This window comes from Gymnoscopelus microlampas, assembly GCF_963454915.1.
Source record: "Gymnoscopelus microlampas genome assembly, chromosome: 23".
Taxonomy (NCBI): Eukaryota; Metazoa; Chordata; class Actinopteri; order Myctophiformes; family Myctophidae; genus Gymnoscopelus; species Gymnoscopelus microlampas.
In genome coordinates, this window is record NC_139960.1 from 17,145,344 (window position 1) to 17,166,069 (window position 20,726).

Sequence of the window (20,726 nt, forward strand, 5' to 3'; positions counted from 1 at the left end):
GGGAATTTGAGAACGGGTGCAACAGTTAATTGAACTAAACGATAAAAGGTGCACATTATGGATAATCGATAAAACCCATTAAGACCTGAGGCGATTCTTAAAAATGTTTTCTAAATCCTAACAGTTTTTTGAAAAAAAAAGTAAAAAAAAAAAAAAAATGGCAAGATTTAAAAAAAATAGCAGATCTACAAGCTCGTATACGAGCTTGTGTATCTGCTATTTTTGAATAGCCAAAGAAATCTAAAGTGACACAGATGCGTTCCAGGTCTCAATGGGTTAACCCATTAAGACCTGAGAACGGTTTTATGAAAAACGTATGTTGCTATACGGTATATATAGCTAAAATCTAAAATGACGCAGATGCTTTGCCGGGTTTCCCTCAGAGCTATTTAACTTTTGGTCGAATAACATTGAGTTTCAAACAGGTTTTCATTAGCCAAAGAACTGTTGCCTTCTTAACTCATTCCATGCCAAAAACGTAAAAAACGTAATTATTTCCAATTACCAATTCTGCCAAGAAAGTAAAAAACGTAATTTAAAAAAATATATATTTTTAATTTGACCCAAAGACCAAGGAGATATGATTTTTCGAAGATCTAGACTCCCATCCACTTCCTTGTTAACTTAAAACTTAAACAAAAATACTTTTTTTTTTTTCAATGAAAAATCTCTGGCAGTGGGCAAACGCGGCCAGCAATAATTCAGGCAGTGAATGAGTTAAGAAAAATGCACTCAATGTACTTGGTGTGAAGAAGAATGATGGAGCAGAAAGGGCCAGACTTACCCTGTGCTTCTGTCTGAGGAGGAAGGCTTGGCCATCGGTGAATCCTGTCTTCCTTGCACTTCAATGACAGACGGACGGAACAAAATACATTATTTAAAAATGACTTAGCGACAACAAAAAATACCGATAAACTTCCAGCTGATAAGCTGATTTATTTTCATCAAATGCTGCGGTTGTGTGATTATGTATGAATGCACTCTAGTTTGGTCAAGTGTACCGGTCTTGTCTGTGGCCGCCGAGGCGACGTTCTGGGTGAAGCTTCTAGGGATGGAGATGGTGATGGACGGGATCGTAGAACCACTGGTCTCAGTCCTCTTCAGGAAGGAGGGATCCAATAGACCCCGCTGGTACAAACAAACAAACACAATCTAGCATTACATTTTGGGTTCTGCCGACTGCAGCGGCACACACAAGGACTTGTAGCCCCAAGGGGGGGGAGAAAGAAAAAAATAAAATTAAGATAAATATTTTTTAATGAAATGACCCTTTGTTTACACAGTGCTGCTTCTTAACACATTGAGTGCCAGTCGCGATCTACGCGAACCTATTTAAAGCCGCCACGTGCCAGTCGCGTAGATCTACGCCAACTGGTGCTTTTTCCTTTTTTTCAAAAAAAAGTTCACATTGCACTTTTTTCAATTTTCGATACGGCACATTTCATTGTAACACCACCGGAAACGGAATTATTCGGGATCCGGTTTTGCCGATCCCGTCGGCCTCCGTTCTAATGACGAAACTGAAACGCCATTTTCTCTTTGTAGTTTTTCTCCTCGCTGATCACTGATTAACATAAACTGTTCTAACTACAACATGGAGGCACCGTTTGACATGTGGTTTTCACTGGTAGAAGCAGGGAGATCTCCGCGAACAAAACAAACAGTGCAGAGCTCAATCTTAAGGATTTTAACAAGGTCTATGGCGACCTGAAAAAAACAACAATAAAACGTTGGCACTGGTGAGTACATTATGAGATTAACCTCTGGCATGGAATGTGTTAAAGCCAAGACCCATACCCAAGCAACAGTTCAACCTAGGGCCACCATTTAACCCATTAAGACTAGGGGTGTCACGATTCACTTACCTCACGATTCGATTCAAAATCGATTCCTAGGGTGCCGATTCGATTGAAATTGCGATTCTGCGATTAATTGATATTCGATTCTGCGATTTATTGCGATTTTCTACCCTAAATCACTTTGCTTTAATTATACTAGAACATTTTAAAACAATTCTGAACAATATAAACCATGAAAAGTTGAATCATACACTTCAAGTGCAACACCCGAGCGCAACCAAACATAAAACGACTTGTCTTTTAGTTCTACTGGACCTCTTCTCCACTCGTCCCTCCCTAATATTTTAGTCTAGTTTTATTTGTTGACTCAATTGTCACTATATTTAGTCTTGGTTGTAGTCATCGCAGCTTAGGTTTTATTCAGTTTTCGTCAGTGAAAAAAGGTAGTCGACGATCATTTTTTGTCACAGTTTTAGTCGACAAAATCAACACTGCCTAGTTGGTTCATATGATAGGCCCAAAAAGGTCTTTGGTCACATTTTCCACCATTCTATTCTTCTACCAACCTGCTGTAGTGAAGTTTGTGTGGCTGGTCCGGAGCCCAGGGGGTGGGCGTAGCGTGATGTGCCCTGCATGGCGTCCATGGTTTTGGGAGGGAAGTTGGAGCTGTGAATCAGCTCTCTCAGGGACTGGACAGAGGAAATCATCAGAATCAAGGTTACGCCATGTTACACTTTCTGAGACATTGCTTCACAACCTGGGGGTTATTTAACCAATCTCTTAGCCGAAGATAGCTTGATATAAAAGCTCGCCTATTTTCTGTGTATGTTCCCCAAAGAATTAAGAATAGGGATGCTAGGGTTGAAGCAGTTAAGTGCACTAGTGGGAAAAGAAACACTTAACTACATCTTAAAATGATTTTCAATTCCACTGACTTGGCAAATCTGTACCGAATGTGCAGAGACCTTAGTTAAGAACTGTGGCTTGTTTCTTTGTACACAAATGTTTCAGTTATACATATACATACAAGGTTGTTGCTACATGTTTTATAACATTCAAATAAACCAAACCAACAGACTTGACCTGGTCCTCAATTAGCTAACATGTAAACGTGCAAACAAACAATCAAACATTCCAGTCATGGAAAGGTTTTTCATGTTATTACCGTGATATTGAGGGTGTATGAGATTGTGTGCGTTTATATTTAAACGCAATATAAACCAATAATGGAACACAGCGTTACCACACATACAAGACCATTGATCGTTAATGAACTACTGAAAACTACTCACAGCTGAGCCGTTTCACAAGATAAGTACATATATCTGTATGATTAGAGAGATGCATTGCAACCCCAGAGGAATCTGCTTCATCCCTCAACCTAGCCTCATTGTTAAATGAGATCTCCTCTCAGACTAAAAACAAGTCTTTGGAAGAAGAAGAAGTGAGTGAGGTACTGAGACCATCTGAAATGGCTTTTCTGCGACCATATCGAGACGTATTTCCTAGTGAAACAGGGGCTGGGTGCTTCCTCAGCCAATCGCAGGGCAGGTCTGTCCTGTTCCCTCGAGCTATGGGATTAAAACTCCTGCACGCTGCGTCACACACTACAATAAGTTAGTGCTGAATCATGTGTATGTTACTAAACTTTAACTAAATCACGCATTACGTTACTGTTTGACAGGTAGTACTAGTAATTAACCCATTTAGACATGAGGCCGATTCTCAAAACGCCTTCTAAATCCTGACCTAAGTTTTCTGAAAAAGTTCAAATTTGTATTAAATAGATATTGTTGATATATACACTGTATATAGCAACAACTACACACAGAGGTGTTCCCGACTTGAAAGGTAAAACAGCGTATGTGTTGCAGGTCTAACAGGGTTAACATGGGACTTTTGAGATCAAAATACAGACAATAGAAAATGTAAACATTTCTTGCCATATAATTGTTAACTACAGTATATAGTAACTCCATCATGACCACGGATATGGTCTAAAAGTATGAAAAACATGTACATTAACATTCAGAATACTGAGCACAGTCTATGCCAATGGTTCTCAACCTTTTCAGACCCCCCAAAATAATCATATTTGAACTGGGACCCCACCATTTTGTTTGAGTCCATTCCACAGATAAATATTGTGAAAATAGCAGATCTACAAGCTCTCAACTCAGCTCTCAGCTATTTTCACAATTTTGGTCTCTTTCTTATATTGTTTGACAATTTGGCCGATGTTTGAAAGTATAGTTTGTTGATTACTTTTGTTGCAGTAATGGACTTTTTTCTTCCTTAAATTGTCACTTCACTATCATCTGGGGACCCCCCAAAATCATGTGGGGACCCCCCCCCCCCCGGGGATCCCGACCCACGGGTTGAGAACCACTGGTCTATGCCATCTCTGTTGCCCCCTCCACTTACTTGAGCCGGGGGGAATCCCGTGTTGTGGAGCATGGACGAGGTGGGGCTGCGGGTTGGGTTGGGGTGAGAATTTCCGTACCGACGCCCCTGCTGCTGCTGCTGTTGCTGCTGCACTAGGGCAGGGGGACCCTGGGAGGGGGAGCCCGCCCCCTGGATGGGCCTCGCAGGCGGCGGGGGCCCTGGCGGGCCGGAGGGCCCGGGTGGCCTGACGTTTTGGTACCAGGACCAGTGGTTGGGCGGAGGCTGCCGGCTGGGGTGCTGCGCCAGCTTCTCCACCTGCAAGGAGAGGGGTGAGGGGGGGGTGAGGGGAACCGACCAGGGCTGGGTTGAAAACATTTTCAACGCAATCAATTTAGGAAGCTTTTTTAGTTTTGCTTAAAAAGAAGAAAGAACAGAAAAAGACATATTTTGCTCAATGATGAAATGTGTTAAAAATACATTTTACAGTATTTATTTACAGATACAGTTTACAGATTTACACACTACAGGGTTCCCACACATTTCTAACAATACATTTTCAATACTTAAAAAGTATTTTACCCCATTTCCTATAGCAATCATTTGATGCAATAATGAGGCTCTTACTCAAGTGCGCTATCAATGCCCCAAGACGTCACGTGGCAAAAAGAACAGATCTACAAGCTATGTTGTTAGCTTGTCAATCTTTTCTTTTTGTCGCATGACGTTCTGCATACATGAGGTCGCACTCACGTAGCTCGTGCAGCGCAGCGCTACATTTGACCATGTTACAATAACAGTATTTCACAGAACGCTACACATGTTTTGGGACATGTTTTTTATGAACAAAATCAATATCCAAAAACAATGTATATCCAAAATTTTCCAAAACATTTGATTAATTCCAAACCTTTTCCAGGCCTGGAAAAGTTTTTCTAATTTCAGGAAAGTATTTCCAGGAATTTCATGACCGTGGGAACCCTGACACTATTAACCCAAAGTAGCATTTGAGTAACCCATTACAAACAAAAAACAGATGAAGCCAATGACTTCTACTATGTTCTTGTCTTGTTTCTCACACTGATGTGACTCAAACACATGGTGATCTCTCTTAACACATTCACTGCCATTGACAAGAAGAGATCTCCGTCATTTGAAAAATATATATATATAAATTATTATTATTTACATTTTTTTTACACCAGGAGATAACGTGATCCAAAGATTTACTGCTCCATTCACTTCCTGGTTAAAGTGTTTGGGAAATATTCTGTATCTCGGCTCCTGTGTTTTACTATATATTTTTGGCGAAACATGCTATATACAACTGGGTATAACAAGCGAACGGGAGGTCGAGATGACATTCTTCTTTTTTTTTCACAGAAGCACAGTGAAACCCTCCGTGATTAGCAACCATCAGGGGATCGATCATACTGGAGATAAATATTCTGTGGTTCTTGAAAAAATTGTCAGAATGCTTAAAAATGCTGGCAGAAGCTACCTGCCAGCATTAGAAAGCCCCTGCCAGTTAATGTGTTAAAATGGCTGAACCCTTACCTGCATCTGGAGCTGGGCCAGGGTGCTCTGGCGCTGCTGTGCAGTGGTGGCGGACAGACCACCAGGAGAGGCTTCCGCTCTGGGGCCAGCCTGCTGGCCAGCCTGCTGGCCAGGCTGATGGCCAGGCTGATGGCCAGGCAGATGGCCAGGCTGATGGTTGGCGAGGGGCGGCCGACCTGGGGCCCTCTCTACCAACAGAGAACCTGGGAAACACATGGTGAACCACTTTAAACCTGGCTGTCCCTATTTTTTTTAGGCAAAATATTCCAAACTCACAATTTAAGATGGCAAAGATGCAGATCTACAAGATATGTTACATCGCAGCACATTCTGAGCTTGTAGATCGGCTATTTTCACCACATGACACAATCGTACGAAGAAGTATAAAACAGGCCTTACACTTTTTCATACTAACTAGACCATACCCGGTCGACGCATCCGTGGGGCGATATGCGCACATGATCTGGCAACCCGGGAGGCAGTTCGTCCCATAGCTGGGCAGCCCCGTAACCATGGCGACAGTGTTTGACACAAAAACGCTAATAAGAAGCTGAGATTTGATTAAATTGAAAAACGGGCTTCACAGTTAAGTTGAGATGGTAATGGTCAATGGCTGTGTGCAAAATCAGAGCAATTGCTCCAGCCACTGAGGAGAACCGGGTAGCTTCACCTACTCACTCACTCACTCACCACTACAGACGGACAGAGGTTACTAGAATTATAATAGGACTAGACCATACCCGGTCGACGCATCCGTGGGGGGATATGCGCACATGATCTGGCAACCCGGGAGGCAGTTCGTCCCATAGCCCGGCAGCCCCGTAACCATGGCGACAGTGTTTGACACAAAAACGTTAATAAGAAGCTGAGATTTGGTGAAATTGAAAAACGGGCTTCACAGTTAAGTTCAGATGGTAATGGTCAATGGCTGTGTGCAAAATCAGAGCAATTGCTCCAGCCACTGAGGAGAACCGGGTAGCTTCACCTACTCACTCACTCACTCACCACTACAGACGGACAGAGGTTACTAGAATTATAATAGGACTAGACCATACCCGGTCGACGCATCCGTGGGGGGATATGCGCACATGATCTGGCAACCCGGGAGGCAGTTCGTCCCATAGCCCGGCAGCCCCGTAACCATGGCGACAGTGTTTGACACAAAAACGTTAATAAGAAGCTGAGATTTGGTGAAATTGAAAAACGGGCTTCACAGTTAAGTTCAGATGGTAATGGTCAATGGCTGTGTGCAAAATCAGAGCAATTGCTCCAGCCACTGAGGAGAACCGGGTAGCTTCACATACTCACGTACTCACCTACTCACCACTACAGACAGAGGTTACTAGAATTATAGTAGGATAGTAGGATAGTAGGATGTGGCTGTGGTGTGATGTTTGGCCACAGGGTGGCACTCTGGTGCAGCAGTTAACACCTATAATCAATGAAGTGCTTCTGGGATGACCTCTTTTTGAAGGTCAACCTGGACGTTACCTACACCATTGTTTTCCACTGCAGATGTACAATGGAACGTTTGCATTGGGTTTGGAATCAATTAAGAAAATAACCAACGGCTTTGGAATTGGTCGTTTTATCCTCTCCACAAAACACAATTTTTAAAAAGCACAATATGACTTAAGAACCATCAAAAACTGTTGCGCTTATGTTAACCACATACCTTATTTTCTGACAAGGGAACCCATAGCTAACTCATGGAATTCATGACAACAGATTGTACATTCTGTTTAACTGATAAACAGCCCTATCTGGCGAAATGTAATGGACTGTGTCAGAACTTAACCAGCTTACACAAATCTCACTCCCAAATCGTGTTGACGCTTGGTCAAAGTACCTTTCTCGTGTGACACGGACGTGAAAGGTACCCATTTCATTATATACAGTAGGTGTGTGAATGTTCACTGGCCGCACAATTTGATTACGATTCACCTGTTAAGGATTCAATAGTAGCTCTGCTATTTTCTACAGGCGTGTCGGAATCTGCATGACACCACAAAGAGTATTTCAATGCCAGGAAACATGAATACCGTACCAATGTCACCACCCACAGTTCATGTACTTAAAATGATGTAAGTCTAGGAGCTTTCAGTGTTTTCATTATTAGGAGAATAAAATATAACAACCAGAGGATATATTATTAAAATAAATTGCAATAATGTTCAGTTTAGTCATTTGCTTTTTCTAAATGTGACGACATCTTTGTTACCTATTCTAGTAATGCCATGCAGAGTTAACCTCAACACCTGCTTATTTTTATAGCGTCTAGCGGTATTATTGTCAACCTCTGTTTTCTGGTCAAGTAAACCTGGCCAGAACACATGACTCCAACTAGACACACTGTCGCAGTATGTCAAACATAGAAGGTGGTAGCATATTAGTATTACTTTAATTATTCTCATAAGTAGTTGTTATCTTACAAGTGGTAGTCTTGTTAACTTATGTTGCTCCTCTATTGTACACTTTACGGTACTACCCACACAGGGATATACGCATGTGCAGTGAGTGCTGCAGTTCACATGTGAAATATGGAGGGAACCGGGTGTTGTTTGTCCCACAGATAAATTCAGGCATCCCATAAAACAGGTGGGTTACAGAAAAGTGCATTTCAAAAACAATTCAACAAAATAACAGTCTTACCCAGGTCTACGTTAGTGGCCCAGAATCCAGAACGACACTGGAAGCGAACAGAGCTCTGTGGGACAATGGAGGGGTTGCAGTTGGCCCTCATCAGGTAGTGGATCTGGAAAAGAATCTGGGGAGGGGGAGGGGGGTGTCACTACATCAAGTATCTGTTGAACTCATTTCAGAGGGCCATGTACTTAACAACTCGAATCCCATATACTAACTTTGTTGACTGGGGTCCCCCATGGGTTTATCTTTAAACTATTTTTTCCCCTCTAAACCAGCGTTGCAGGCTTGTAGATTGGCTATTTTCACTGAATGTTCACCTATATTTGACAAATGTTCGCCTATTATGACATGCCCAGAATAGGGACACAAGGGTTCATGTGGTTAACTCTAGATGCAGGTTGTGTCAGGTGAACTACTTGCTTGGTTCAGTTTAGTTTACCTGCACAAAGCTCAGGGGTTATAAACAGTCATATAGGAACCGGAAGGTTTTCCAGTTGAATTTGGCCAATATAAAGAAGAAATAAAGAAGAAAAACAGAAAGATGGCAAACATACAGTAACAAATGTGTGAATTAGAAATCACATAATTAACACCAACAGACTTACAAAAAAATCTCCCCTCAAGTCAAAAATATCTATTTGATGAATTCCTCAATTTGTATGAATTCTTGTTCTAACATGGGGGATCTATCACGCAATCCCTCTCTCTGATTAATATGTCTCTAGTAAACGTTCTGCGTTTCCCCTAGGATGAAGATGAAATGTGATGGCGTTGCATCCCGGTTAGATCAAAGAGTGTTGAAACTCTCTTTCAATGGGTCTGAATGGAGCCCTCTACTCTCGCTGCTGAATGCGTACGGGGGAAACAGATATTTTAGTGTTTGTACCAGTCTCTTGCAGTAGAGGAGAGCTGTGCCACTGTGGCTGGCTGTGGCCCACTTTGTGAAGCTGATGACATGGTCTAGATGTCTGGTCAGAGAGCTCACGTCTTCCTGCTGCTTTTTCAGCCCGGCCTCGTGGTCCTTGGTCAGAGCCTGAGAATCACACATATTGCTTTATGATACTATATTTGGCAGTATTATCCTAAATGAACAACTTTCATTTAACCCATTAAGCCCGGGAACGCATCTGTGTCGTTTTAGATTTCTTAGGCTATTCAAACATAGGAGATATACAAGCTCATAGCACGGCACGAGTTCCGCACTATGAGTTTGTATATCTGCTATTTTTGAAAAATCTTTAACATTTGTGCAAATCTTTAAATACATTTTGGAACAACATATTGTGAGATGGGGGTCCCCCGCCAAGTACATATAATGTTAAGGGTCCTTGATATGAAAAGGTTTGAGCACCACTGATATGGCGACGAGAGGGATCTGGACCAAAGTACACATCGAGGAATTGGCAATTACTAAATTGAGGAGAAAATGTGGATATGCAAAATGAATAATTACAGATTGTGGATGAGCAAGACATGCATACCTCAAGCTGGTTAACCAGGATCTTTCCCTTCCTGTTGATCTCCATGATCAAGTTACAAATGGACTTCTTGATTTCATTGGTGACCGTCTTGCGATTTTCATCAACTTGCTGGAGCCTATAATAAGATTTTAAAAAAAGGATATACATCTTAATGCTGCCAAGCATAAATCCAATTCTTTTTTTCTTTTTTTAAGACTGAATGTAAAAAAAATGTGGGTAAAAGCAAATTAAATGAATCTCTCTCTACCATAACAAACGTAAACATTAATCCCCAGTTTCCGAATAGGAACTCTGGTATGGGTGGCGGTTCAAGAATATTTGTTTTACTACAAGGAGGCAGGACAGTTCTGACCATTTGGCTGTCTTGAACGCACAATAATTTTTCTGTTGAAATTAGTCAACCGAAACGATCGTTTAACAAAGTAATTTATTAATTTAGTTGCCGTTTTTGTCAGAGACAATTGTCTTTAGTATAAAACAAACTTTCATACCCGGTACTGATACAGTTGGAGACGTCCTCAATGGCCTTCCTCTTCTCCTGTAGCTGCTGTGTCATTCTCTCCAAATACTGCCTGTGGTTCCTGTATGCATCCTCAAGGAACTGGTAGCTATGCAGAGAACGATCGTATAAGCGTACAGAAAAAAACCCGTTTATGATGAATTGAATACATAGGACCATAATGGAAACAAGGCCCCAGGGCTTTTTGTGTTATCCTTTTAGTATTATTGCATAGCTGTACCACTGTACTTTTTGCAAACTGTTAATAAAGTATTTAATCAATCAATCAAATGAATTCAGTAATTTACTCCCCAATTCAGTTCAAAATGTATAAGAATCTTTTGAAAATAGCCGATCTGCAAGCTCACAAGGCGTCGCGACGCATTGTGTGCTTGTAGATCGGCTATTTTCAAATGGCCGAAATATATAGGGCTGAAGTGGGTAATGTAGGTTTTGTGATAATAATCTAAATCTGCAAAGTAACTAAAGCTGTCAAATAATTGCAGTGGAGTAAAAGTACAATATTTGCCTCTGAGATGTAGTGGAGTAGAAGTAAAAGTATTGAAAATGAGAAATACTCCAGTAAAATAAAAATTGCTCAAAAGTGTACTAAGTACTTGAGTAAATGTACTTACAGTGGGGCAAAAAAGTATTTAGTCAGCCACCATTGTGCAAGTTCTCCCACTTAAAAAGATGAGAGGCCTGTAATTTTCATCATAGTTATACCTCAACTATGAGAGACAAAATGAGGAAATAAAATCCAGAAAATCACATTGTCTGATTTTTTATTTTTTTTTAATCATTTTTATCCCAAGATTTTTGTAACCCATTTTTTTCACCCGGTGCCAATTTCCTAAGTGATCCTGGGCACTACACCAGCCCTACACCAGCGTTAGACCAGTCCCCCACAGCCTGGGGAGGCCAGGGCCGAGCTCATGCTTCCTTCAGTGCATGAGAGCCAACTGACCTTCTTGTCACCTGACAGGGAGTTTCCCTGGTAGGACGTAGCGCGTGGAAGGAACACGTTATTCCAACCAGTTCCTTTCCCCTCCATCAGGCGCCCCGGCTGTCATGGGGGAGGCGGTATAGTGACCAGGATTACTACATGTTTTTTGTGAGGGTATTAACTACCCTGGGAGACACGGGGAGAACATGCAAACTCCACACAGAGTAGGCCCCACATTGTCTGATTTTTAAAGAATGTATTTGCAAATTATAAGGAAAATAAGTATTTGGTCAATAAAAAAAGTTCATCTCAATACTTTGTTATATACCCTTTGTTGGCAATGACAGAGGTCAAACGTTTTCTGTAAGTCTTCACAAGGTTACCACACACTGTTGCTGGTATGTTGGCCCATTCCTCCACGCAAGATCTCACCCGTGGGGTCAATTTTTTTTATTTATTTTTAAGAACGGTGACAACAACATGGGGGGAACCTAGTGAATGACCTGCAGAGAGCTGGGACCAAAGTAACAAAGGCTACCATCAATAACACACTACGCCGCCAGGGACTCAAATCCTGTAGTGCCAGACGTGTCCCCCTGCTTAAGCCAGTACATGTCCAGGCCCGTCTGAGGTTTGCTAGAGAGCATTTGGATGATCCAGAAGAGGATTGGGAGAATGTCATATGGTCAGATGAAACCAAAATAGAACTTTTTGGTAGAAACTCAACTTCTCGTGTTCGGAGGAGAAAGAATGCTGAGTTGCAACCAAAGAACACCATACCTACTGTGAAGCATGGGGGTGGGAACATAAAGCTTTGGGGCTGTTTTCCTGCAAAGGGACCAGGACGACTGATCCGTGTAAAGGGAATAATGAATGGGGCCATGTATCGTGAGATTTTGAGTGAAAACCTCCGTCCATCAGCAAGGGCATTGAAGATGAAACGTGGCTGGGTCTTTCAGCATGTCAATGATCCCAAACACACCGCCCGGGCAACGAAGGAGTGGCTTCGTAAGAAGCATTTCAAGGTCCTGGAGTGGCCTAGCCAGTCTCAACCGCATAGAAAATCTTTGGAGGGAGTTGAAAGTCTGTGTTGCCCAGCGGCAGCCCCGAAACATCACTGCTCTAGAGGAGATCTGCATGGAGGAATGGGCCAACATACCAGCAACAGTGTGTGGTAACCTTGTGAAGACTTACAGAAAACGTTTGACCTCTGTCATTGCCAACAAAGGGTATATAACAAAGTATTGAGATGAACTTTTGTTATTGACCAAATACTTATTTTCCTTATAATTTGCAAATAATTTCTTTAAAAACCAGACAACGTGATTTTCTGGATTTATTTTCCTCATTTTGTCTCTCATAGTTGAGGTATAACTATGATGAAAATTACAGGCCTCTCTCATCTTTTTAAGTCGGAGAACTTGCACAATGGTGGCTGACTAAATACTTTTTTGCCCCACTGTAGTTACTTTACACACCGGGTCAGCAGTGACAGGAACCTTACTTAAGTGGGGGTTGTGTCTTAATAACTAAATTGGAAGACAATTGGGATAAATAAAGAAGGTTGTGTACTTGTGGTCCTTGTGCCTGAGTAGCTGACAGTCTCGACAGGTGAGCCGGTCACACGTCTCACAGAACAGCTTCAATGGCTCCTGCTTGTGGATGTCACAGAACACAGGCTTCTGTGAGGACATGCCTAGTGCCTCTGGAAAATACAAAAGCAAAGAGGGATGTGTTATTGTGCAATCTTGTTTTTTTTTTATTACATATTCATGTTTTTTATTGTGTATTAAGGAATTCTCCTGATCTGAGCAAATCCGGTCAATAAGCAACAATGGCATCAAGATGGTCATGTTGGAGTAATATTGGGCAGTCACTGTTTTTGCATTAGTCTACTACTCTGAGAGATACTTTGGTCCTCTGGTATACTAAAAATCTCAGTGAATGTTTAAGAGTCTTAAGCACTTAAACCCTATATATTTTTCTGCCCGGGGTCCCCCAGGGGTCTATACTTGGCCCCCTCCTTTTGTCCCTGTCTCAACAGTCTTTGTCGAAAATAACAATCTACCAGCTCACATTGTGTATGCGCGTGCATGTCAGTGATGAGACAACAGAGTGACGTTGAGAGAAGAGAGATGTTTTTCAACTTGACTCTGTAAGCTTGTTATTAATAGTTAATAACTATATCATTGTTTCCCCTGTCATGATGACAATGATACAGCAAGTTGCCATCATCTGCATCTGTGGAACATGATTAGGTTAAATACTCATTTGTGAAGTTAACTTAAAACACATGAATCCTAGCGTCTCATCATGGCAGGAGCTGTGTGCGGCATAATGGATTCTTTGGGCTGTAGCATTTTTGTCATCATAATGTCTGCCATGGCAACTAGCATTTGCTTTTATGGTTCATGGCTGAAACTAGGTCGTAGCGTGTGAATTAAGTGCGTGGAAGTCTTATTATGAAATGTATTTGATTGTGTGCAGTTTTCATCCATGTGGAACGTTGTGCACACACACCGTGACCGGTTAGACATGTTTACACACTGCTATGTGGACCGTCCTTAAATTACCTGTAAAATTAAGGGTGCCAAACTAAGCATTTGATTCCAATAGGCCTTTGGCTGTGTGTGGCTGTGATAGCTGTTGCGTTATCTCTGAAGTTTGGCGGCATTAAGTTAGAAGACAAGACAATAGCTTTTTTTGCCAGTCTAGGTGAAAATTGCCATGGAAGAAAATCAGGGGAAATGAATGCCTGCGGAATTTGAAACAATATCTGTTAAAAACTAATACCCATGGTCCTTGTAACAGCGAACACCATAATACCAGACAGCAGGTGACATTGCACTAACAGCCTGCTACTCTCCTACAACTTCAAAATATTGAACAAAGAGCTACAGACAGACGACAAAAAAATCTATAAGACCTGGGGTCCGTTTATGACATTCTACCACAACACACAAGCTACATAGTGTGGCGTATTCCTGCTTCGACTGCCACACCAAACTACAACAAACCTAAGAAGTACTTTTTTAATGATTTTTTTTATTTTATTTTATCTGCTCTGATTATTTTTAATGCTTTTTTCTTTTCCTTTTCTTTTTATCTCATGATTGTGCCTTACAACTGTCCTGGGGATTGAGGGTGGGGGGAGGGTGGGATAGGGGAATGTGGTATGTACAGATTTTGTCTCTGTCCTTTTTGTATATCTTTGTGATATCCTATATGAAGATGCTATGTACAGTATACTCACCCCTGGGCTTTGTCTAAAAAAAAAACGAATACAAATATTTTTAAAAGAAAAGAAAATTCAACTGCATGTCAATTGGCTTGAGCTTGAACCGACCCAGAGTATGTGATGGTGAAACACAGTACCTGGAGACATCTCCTCCTTCTGCCGTATGGTGTGATCCCTGGTGAACTTGACCCTCTGGTGGGCCTCGATGCACGTCACGCACAGGAACTCCACACACTCCACACAGTAACCTGTGGCCTCTGTGTTGTCGTCACAGCTCATGCACACCTGAAGTGGAAAAGGACAAAGTGATATGTGGGTATGAGGGGGCCAGTCACAGATCCCAGAGAAAGTGGAAGAACACCAGTCACACAGAGGTCAGGAGAATCAAGGCTATGTAAAGATGATAAGGACACAATGCACAGGGAGGGTCAAAGAGAGCCGGAGGTTCAATGGAATGCTTTTAACACATTAAAACCGGGAACGCATCTGTGTCATTTTTTTCATTTCTTTGGGCTAGCTAACCAGCTAACTCCAAAATGTAAAGTTTTCAGGAAATGAAAAAAAGTGGAGTTAGGAGGTTTTGTTCATCATTGATAAGAACAGCTGAATGGACCTCCAAGCTCACAATGAGGTTGGAGGTCAAAAGGGGGTGGAGCCTGGAGTCAGCAAAACCAGCTAACTCCGGTGGACTTCGCTGGTTTAGCAGAACATTTGAGGATCCAATGGAGTTAGCTGGTTTTGTCAGAAGCACTTTGCTTCTGCTTTCAATGCTTTTCATTGGTTCAATAAACACACAGACGTAAAGGGTGTTCAATGGCCCTGATTTATGGAAAAAATGAAAAAATATATATACAAAGATTTGCAAAGATATCTTCTATTTTTCAATAGCCAAAGAAATCTGAAAATAACAGATGTGTTCCCGGTCTTAAAGGGACATTTGAAAACAACATGTGCCAACATGTGTCTTCTTTTATTTTCCAGAACCCAGTATTTTACAATAGTCTCAATCGTTCAAAGAGGGTGTTTATCCATAAGCTTGTTCATCCGGCAAAACATTGACATTCCATCACACTTCCTACCAGAGTTTGCCTCCCCGACAGTGAGACACAACTGCCTGCTGGAACTGCCGCACCAAGAAAGTGACGTTCATGTCCGTTTACCTTCTTTTTCACATAGCCTTGAGGAAAATCAAGATACCAACCTGGCTGCTTTTCTCCACCGTGCTGCTTGGCACCTCCGCCGAGTCTTTGACAAAGAAGTTGTCCAATACGTCCATCTCCCAACATTCTTGTCTACACACCGGGCAGCGAATGGCACCTACTGCTAGGACAATTATTTGAAGAAATAAGAAAACATGCAATTATTTAGCAAGGAAGCACTAGCTTCTTGTGGGTTGAATTTCTATTCTTCATATTTCCTAACAGAGCATTTTGGCTGTTTGATTAAGTCTTGCTAATTGCATGTCATAACAGGAGAATATGCAACAGTGTTGTAAGTTGGCTGCTTGACATCGACATGTCTAAGCCAGTTTATGTACAGTACCAGCCTTGGATCAAGACTATGAGATTTATTTTATCGAGTCTGACTTTTACTTTCGTACAGAAATGTCGAAATCGATAAAAAGAAACATCTATGATATAGTCTTGATCCAAGGCTCGTACAGCACACAGAAATATCACTCTTCAAATCACTCTTGAGACAAGTGATAAACAAAGAATCATTTGTCCAAAATACACATTTTGGTAACTCTGAGACATTTGGTAACTCTGAGATACGTTTGGTAACTCTGAGACACATTTGGTAACTCAGAGCGAACATGATGAGGGCCATGATTTGGTTCCAGGGGTTGACACTAAGGACTCAGAGGCACTTCGCCGTTGGGCAAGTACATGTCACGTTCTACTTGCCCGCAGGTCTTGCCCACTTGAAAATCGTCCATTATAAAATGATAGGTACATTTTTAATTGGCGTTCAATTTAACACTTTTACTTTCTACTTTCTACCAAATATTTAAATAGGAGAGAGCGAGAGAGAGAAGCGGGGACTGAGAGTCTGAGTGAGCCACGTTCTAGGCGTTTAGACAAATATCTCGTATTGCGTTTACAGTGAACTAAAGATGGTTGTGTCTCCACTCAAACTAGCAGTTGCCCAGTCGGGCAAACCGAAAGCAAACTCCACCTGCCCGCTAGTTTAATTTACCTGCCCCAGGCAGTCGGGCAGCCGTTAGTGTCAACCCCTGGGTTCCATGTGTAGATTGTATATGTGTACCCTCTAAGACAGTGGTTTTCAACCTTTTTCATATCCAGGTCCATTATTTATTCGGCATTTGAGCCACGGAACCACCATTTGATTAGTTTTAGCATCTCAGACCCAAAACTTTAATATTGTGTTGTCGTTGGATAAGATTTTGGCCACAATTCCATGCTGTATTGATGTTGGTACCATAGGAGAGATAGCAGGCAAACGTTGATCAAAACAACAATAGAGCACCGAAGTCTGACTGATTTACGCATCGCCCCCCCCCCCTATATTCTGAATTCCCATAGACGTGTTTAATATCGCATCAAATAAGATCTGTGTTACAAAAATAAACAAATGACCCCGTCGGTTTGACTCTTATGGATATGAAGCATCAACTGACGGTGAGAAAACGCTGATGTTACTTCCGCCGAATTAGTTACATTTTCGCCAGAAACATACTGTATCAAATATGAGTGACTGACTATCATAAACGATACAGAGCCACCTCCCCGACAATATCACAGAGACAGTTTGTTTATTTTTGGACCACAATTCTTATATGAGACGATTCTAAGATGACCCAATGTTATTCTCCATAGAGAAATTAAGTCCGCGTCCCAGCGGATGAACGAGCGGACGTCACGACTTCTGTGCGCTATTCTTTAATTAAGTAATGCAGATGTTTCACAATAATTTAACTCTTGAGAGCGTAAAATGAAACCGAATGGACCCGTAAGGGTCCATTCGGTTTCATTTTACGCTCTCAAGAGTTAAAGATCTATAAATGTCCATTTGGTTACCAACTCCCCATCATTTAGCTGGGAACCACCTGGAACCCCCTCAAGGACCACTGGTTAAGAACCCACTGCTCTAAGAGTTGAAAGAAACAGAGATTTTAACAGTGTGTACAGTGGTTTGTTCTCACGTGGTTTGTTGCTGTCGGGAGGCGGCTGCGGGTCTCCGCGCCGGGGGTCCGCGCTCCTGAAGGGGGGCGGCAGACACTTCTTGCAGAAGGAGTGGAGGCACGGCAGCAGCTTGGGCTCCCGGTTGTGGAAGCTCAGCTTGCAGCTGGGACAGGTGTCCATGAGCCCGAAGGACGCGCCGCCTCCCGCCGCAAGCTGCTTCAGCCTCTCGTCCTCCGCCGGCAGGCTCTCAGCCTCGTTCTCCACGATGATCACGATGTCGTCGTCCACGTTCTGAGCGTTATTGTCATCCATCTTGATGGCAGCCTCCTCCGTCCCTTTCTTTACAATCGATTAAAAGGTAGGGTAAGTGATATTTTTGGGGATTATGACGAAGGTTTTTTGTTCAAAGGTTAAAGCACTATATTGTAATCATTGCTATAGAGTGTGTTTGTTCAGCAACAGGGGTCTCTGCGTCTCTCCAGCTCTTTAATAAACAGAAAATACCTTTTCAGGTAGGTGACAAAATGTCAGCCAATCAGGAGAGGCTACACATTTATCAGCTTAATGTTTTTATAGCGATCTAGTTGCAATACTGTGTGCTATTTATTTGTGTCATCACATTCAATTTCACTTGTTTAATCTGTAACCTGACTGAGTTCTCTATCCTGATTGGATAAAAATTGGTGTCCCGACCTGAAATTGCATTTTCTGTTTAATAAAGAGCTGGAAAGACATAGAGACTCCTGTTACTGAACAAACACTCTATAGCAATGATTAATATCACAATATAGAGCTATTTAACACTAACAAACAATCTATAGCATTGAGTACTATCCGAATATACAGCTATTTAACACTAAAATACTCTATAGCAATGAGTACTATCAGAATATAGAGCTATTTAACACTGTTACTGAACAAACACTCTATAGCAATGAGTATCAGAATATAGAGCTATTTAACACTGTTACTGAACAAACACTCTATAGCAATGAGTACTATCACAATAGAGCTATTTAACACTGTTACTGAACAAACAGTAGCAATGAGTATTATCACAATACGGGGACATTTAACACTCATCTTAACCAAAGGAAAATCACGTGACCTACCTTTAAATAGTCAATCAATCAATATTATCCTTCCGATTGGGAACAATACAATGGTTGTAGTATAAGCCTGAATGGTTTTATGGCTCCTCCAGCAAAAAGCCAGACGCTGAACATCTAAATCAGACTGTAGTTCATTATAAACACTGTGAAGGTGCAGACAGTAACGTCCTTAATGACGTTATATATGAACTCATTAAACCGCCGATACCTTAAGTAAACGTTCTTCCCGTTTTACACAAGCTAAGCTAGCTAGCCTAGCTAGCCAACTTTAGCTCACACATGTGTCCGATAAAAAACAAAGCGCTTCGCAGACATTCTGACGCGAACAGACGAGGTATATGACACGCACACGTTCATATATGAGTAAGTTATTGTAAATGTTCGACGCCGTAGAGTTCATAGAGGGGTTCAAAACGTTAAAAAAGGCCAACATTGGTGCATTCTTTACTGACAACACTACAACTACCCACACGCCATTGCGGTTTGTTAATAAAAGGTACGGCGGCTGTCTGAGTCCAAACTACTGTGTAGATGGACGGTGCTCGCTCGCGCGTCAGTTCGAAAGAAGCAAACGGCAGACACACGCCACTTGGTGGTGGTTTGCAGAGATGGAAAAAAGTACTCAAATGTTTTTACTTAAAAGTATCAATACTGCAATAATAATAATAATAATAAATATAGCTGCAAGCAGCAATAATACGGGGCCAGTGAATAGAGAGAGAGAGAGAGAGAGAGAGAGAGAGAGAGAGAGAGAGAGAGAGAGAGAGAGAGGGAGGGAAACGGAATAGATTGAAGAGAAAGAGAGAGAGAGACATGGAAACGGAATAGATTGAAGAGAGAGAGCGAGAGAGACATGGAAACGGAATAGATTGAAGAGAAAGAGAGGGAGACACATGGAAACGGAATAGATTGAAGAGAAAGAGAGAGAGAGAGACATGGAAATGGAATAGATTGAAGAGAAAGAGAGAGAGACAGACATGGAAACGGAATAGATTGAAGAGAAAGAGCGAGAGAGACATGGAAACGGAATAGATTGAAGAGAAAGAGAGAGAGACACATGGAAACGGAATAGATTGAAGAGAAAGAGAGAGAGACATGGAAACGGAATAGATTGAAGAGAAAGAGAGAGAGAGAGACATGGAAACGGAATAGATTGAAGAGAAAGAGAGAGAGAGAGACATGGAAACGGAATAGATTGAAGAGAAAGAGAGAGAGAGAGAGAGCCATGGAAACGGAATAGATTAAAGAGAGAGAGAGAGAGACATGGAAACGGAATAGATTGAAGAGAGAGAGACATGGAAACATAATAGATTGAAGAGAGAGAGAGATGGAAGCAGAATGGATTGATTGGACATCTCAACCTATTGCCATTAATAGGAATCGAACCCTCAACCTCGGGATTGACAGGCTGCAACACTACCTATAGTGCTACAGCTTTGTCCAGGCTGAGGTTGTCTGTTGAAGATAAAACTGAACCAGTGAAAGCAGCCGATCTACAAGCTCAGAAACACGTTGCTATCTGAAAAGTTGTGAGATTGTAGATCGGCTATTTTCACAATGAAGTTTGTCATACATTGCAAAAACATACTCTCTCCAAAAAACATTTCATGTTACCTTTAACAGTTGCACATGCATTAATTGATACAGTCATGTTTTGTGCGATACAATTGAAAAGTAGCCAGCAAGAGGTGAGGCTTGAACCGGCAACCCTGCGATCCAGAGGCTGATGCTGAAGCGAGACGCCATTGGGCCAACAGACCAGAACCAGTGAAAAAATAATTCACACTAACACTAACACTAAGATCACTCGTTCACAAACGGTTTACCAATAGAGAAATGTTATGTCTCCTCGAAACCGAAACCAGTGAAAGCAGCCGATCTACAAGCTCACAAAACGTTGCTATCTGAAAAGTTGTGAGA

General features: G+C 41.8%; 1 protein-coding gene across 1 annotated transcript in view; it reads right to left on the reverse strand.

Annotated features, from left to right (window-relative positions):
• The window catches only part of trim24 (tripartite motif containing 24), a gene marked incomplete at its 3' end in the record, with an annotated part of 32,995 nt that extends 13,720 nt beyond the window's left edge, over positions 1-19,275 (reverse strand). Inside the window, exons 1-14 of the mRNA XM_084049508.1 lie at positions 18,807-19,275; positions 17,715-18,033; positions 15,750-15,868; positions 14,686-14,833; positions 12,883-13,015; positions 10,357-10,473; positions 9,866-9,980; positions 9,271-9,417; positions 8,391-8,505; positions 5,739-5,941; positions 4,224-4,499; positions 2,366-2,488; positions 1,002-1,128; positions 785-842 (exon numbers count right to left, since the gene is read on the reverse strand). Of these exons, the coding sequence (XP_083905634.1) occupies positions 785-842; positions 1,002-1,128; positions 2,366-2,488; positions 4,224-4,499; positions 5,739-5,941; positions 8,391-8,505; positions 9,271-9,417; positions 9,866-9,980; positions 10,357-10,473; positions 12,883-13,015; positions 14,686-14,833; positions 15,750-15,868; positions 17,715-18,006 (1,973 nt within the window). The 5' untranslated portion in view covers positions 18,007-18,033; positions 18,807-19,275. The remainder of the gene's footprint in view (positions 1-784; positions 843-1,001; positions 1,129-2,365; positions 2,489-4,223; positions 4,500-5,738; positions 5,942-8,390; positions 8,506-9,270; positions 9,418-9,865; positions 9,981-10,356; positions 10,474-12,882; positions 13,016-14,685; positions 14,834-15,749; positions 15,869-17,714; positions 18,034-18,806) is intronic.
• Between the last annotated feature and the right edge of the window lie 1,451 nt (positions 19,276-20,726).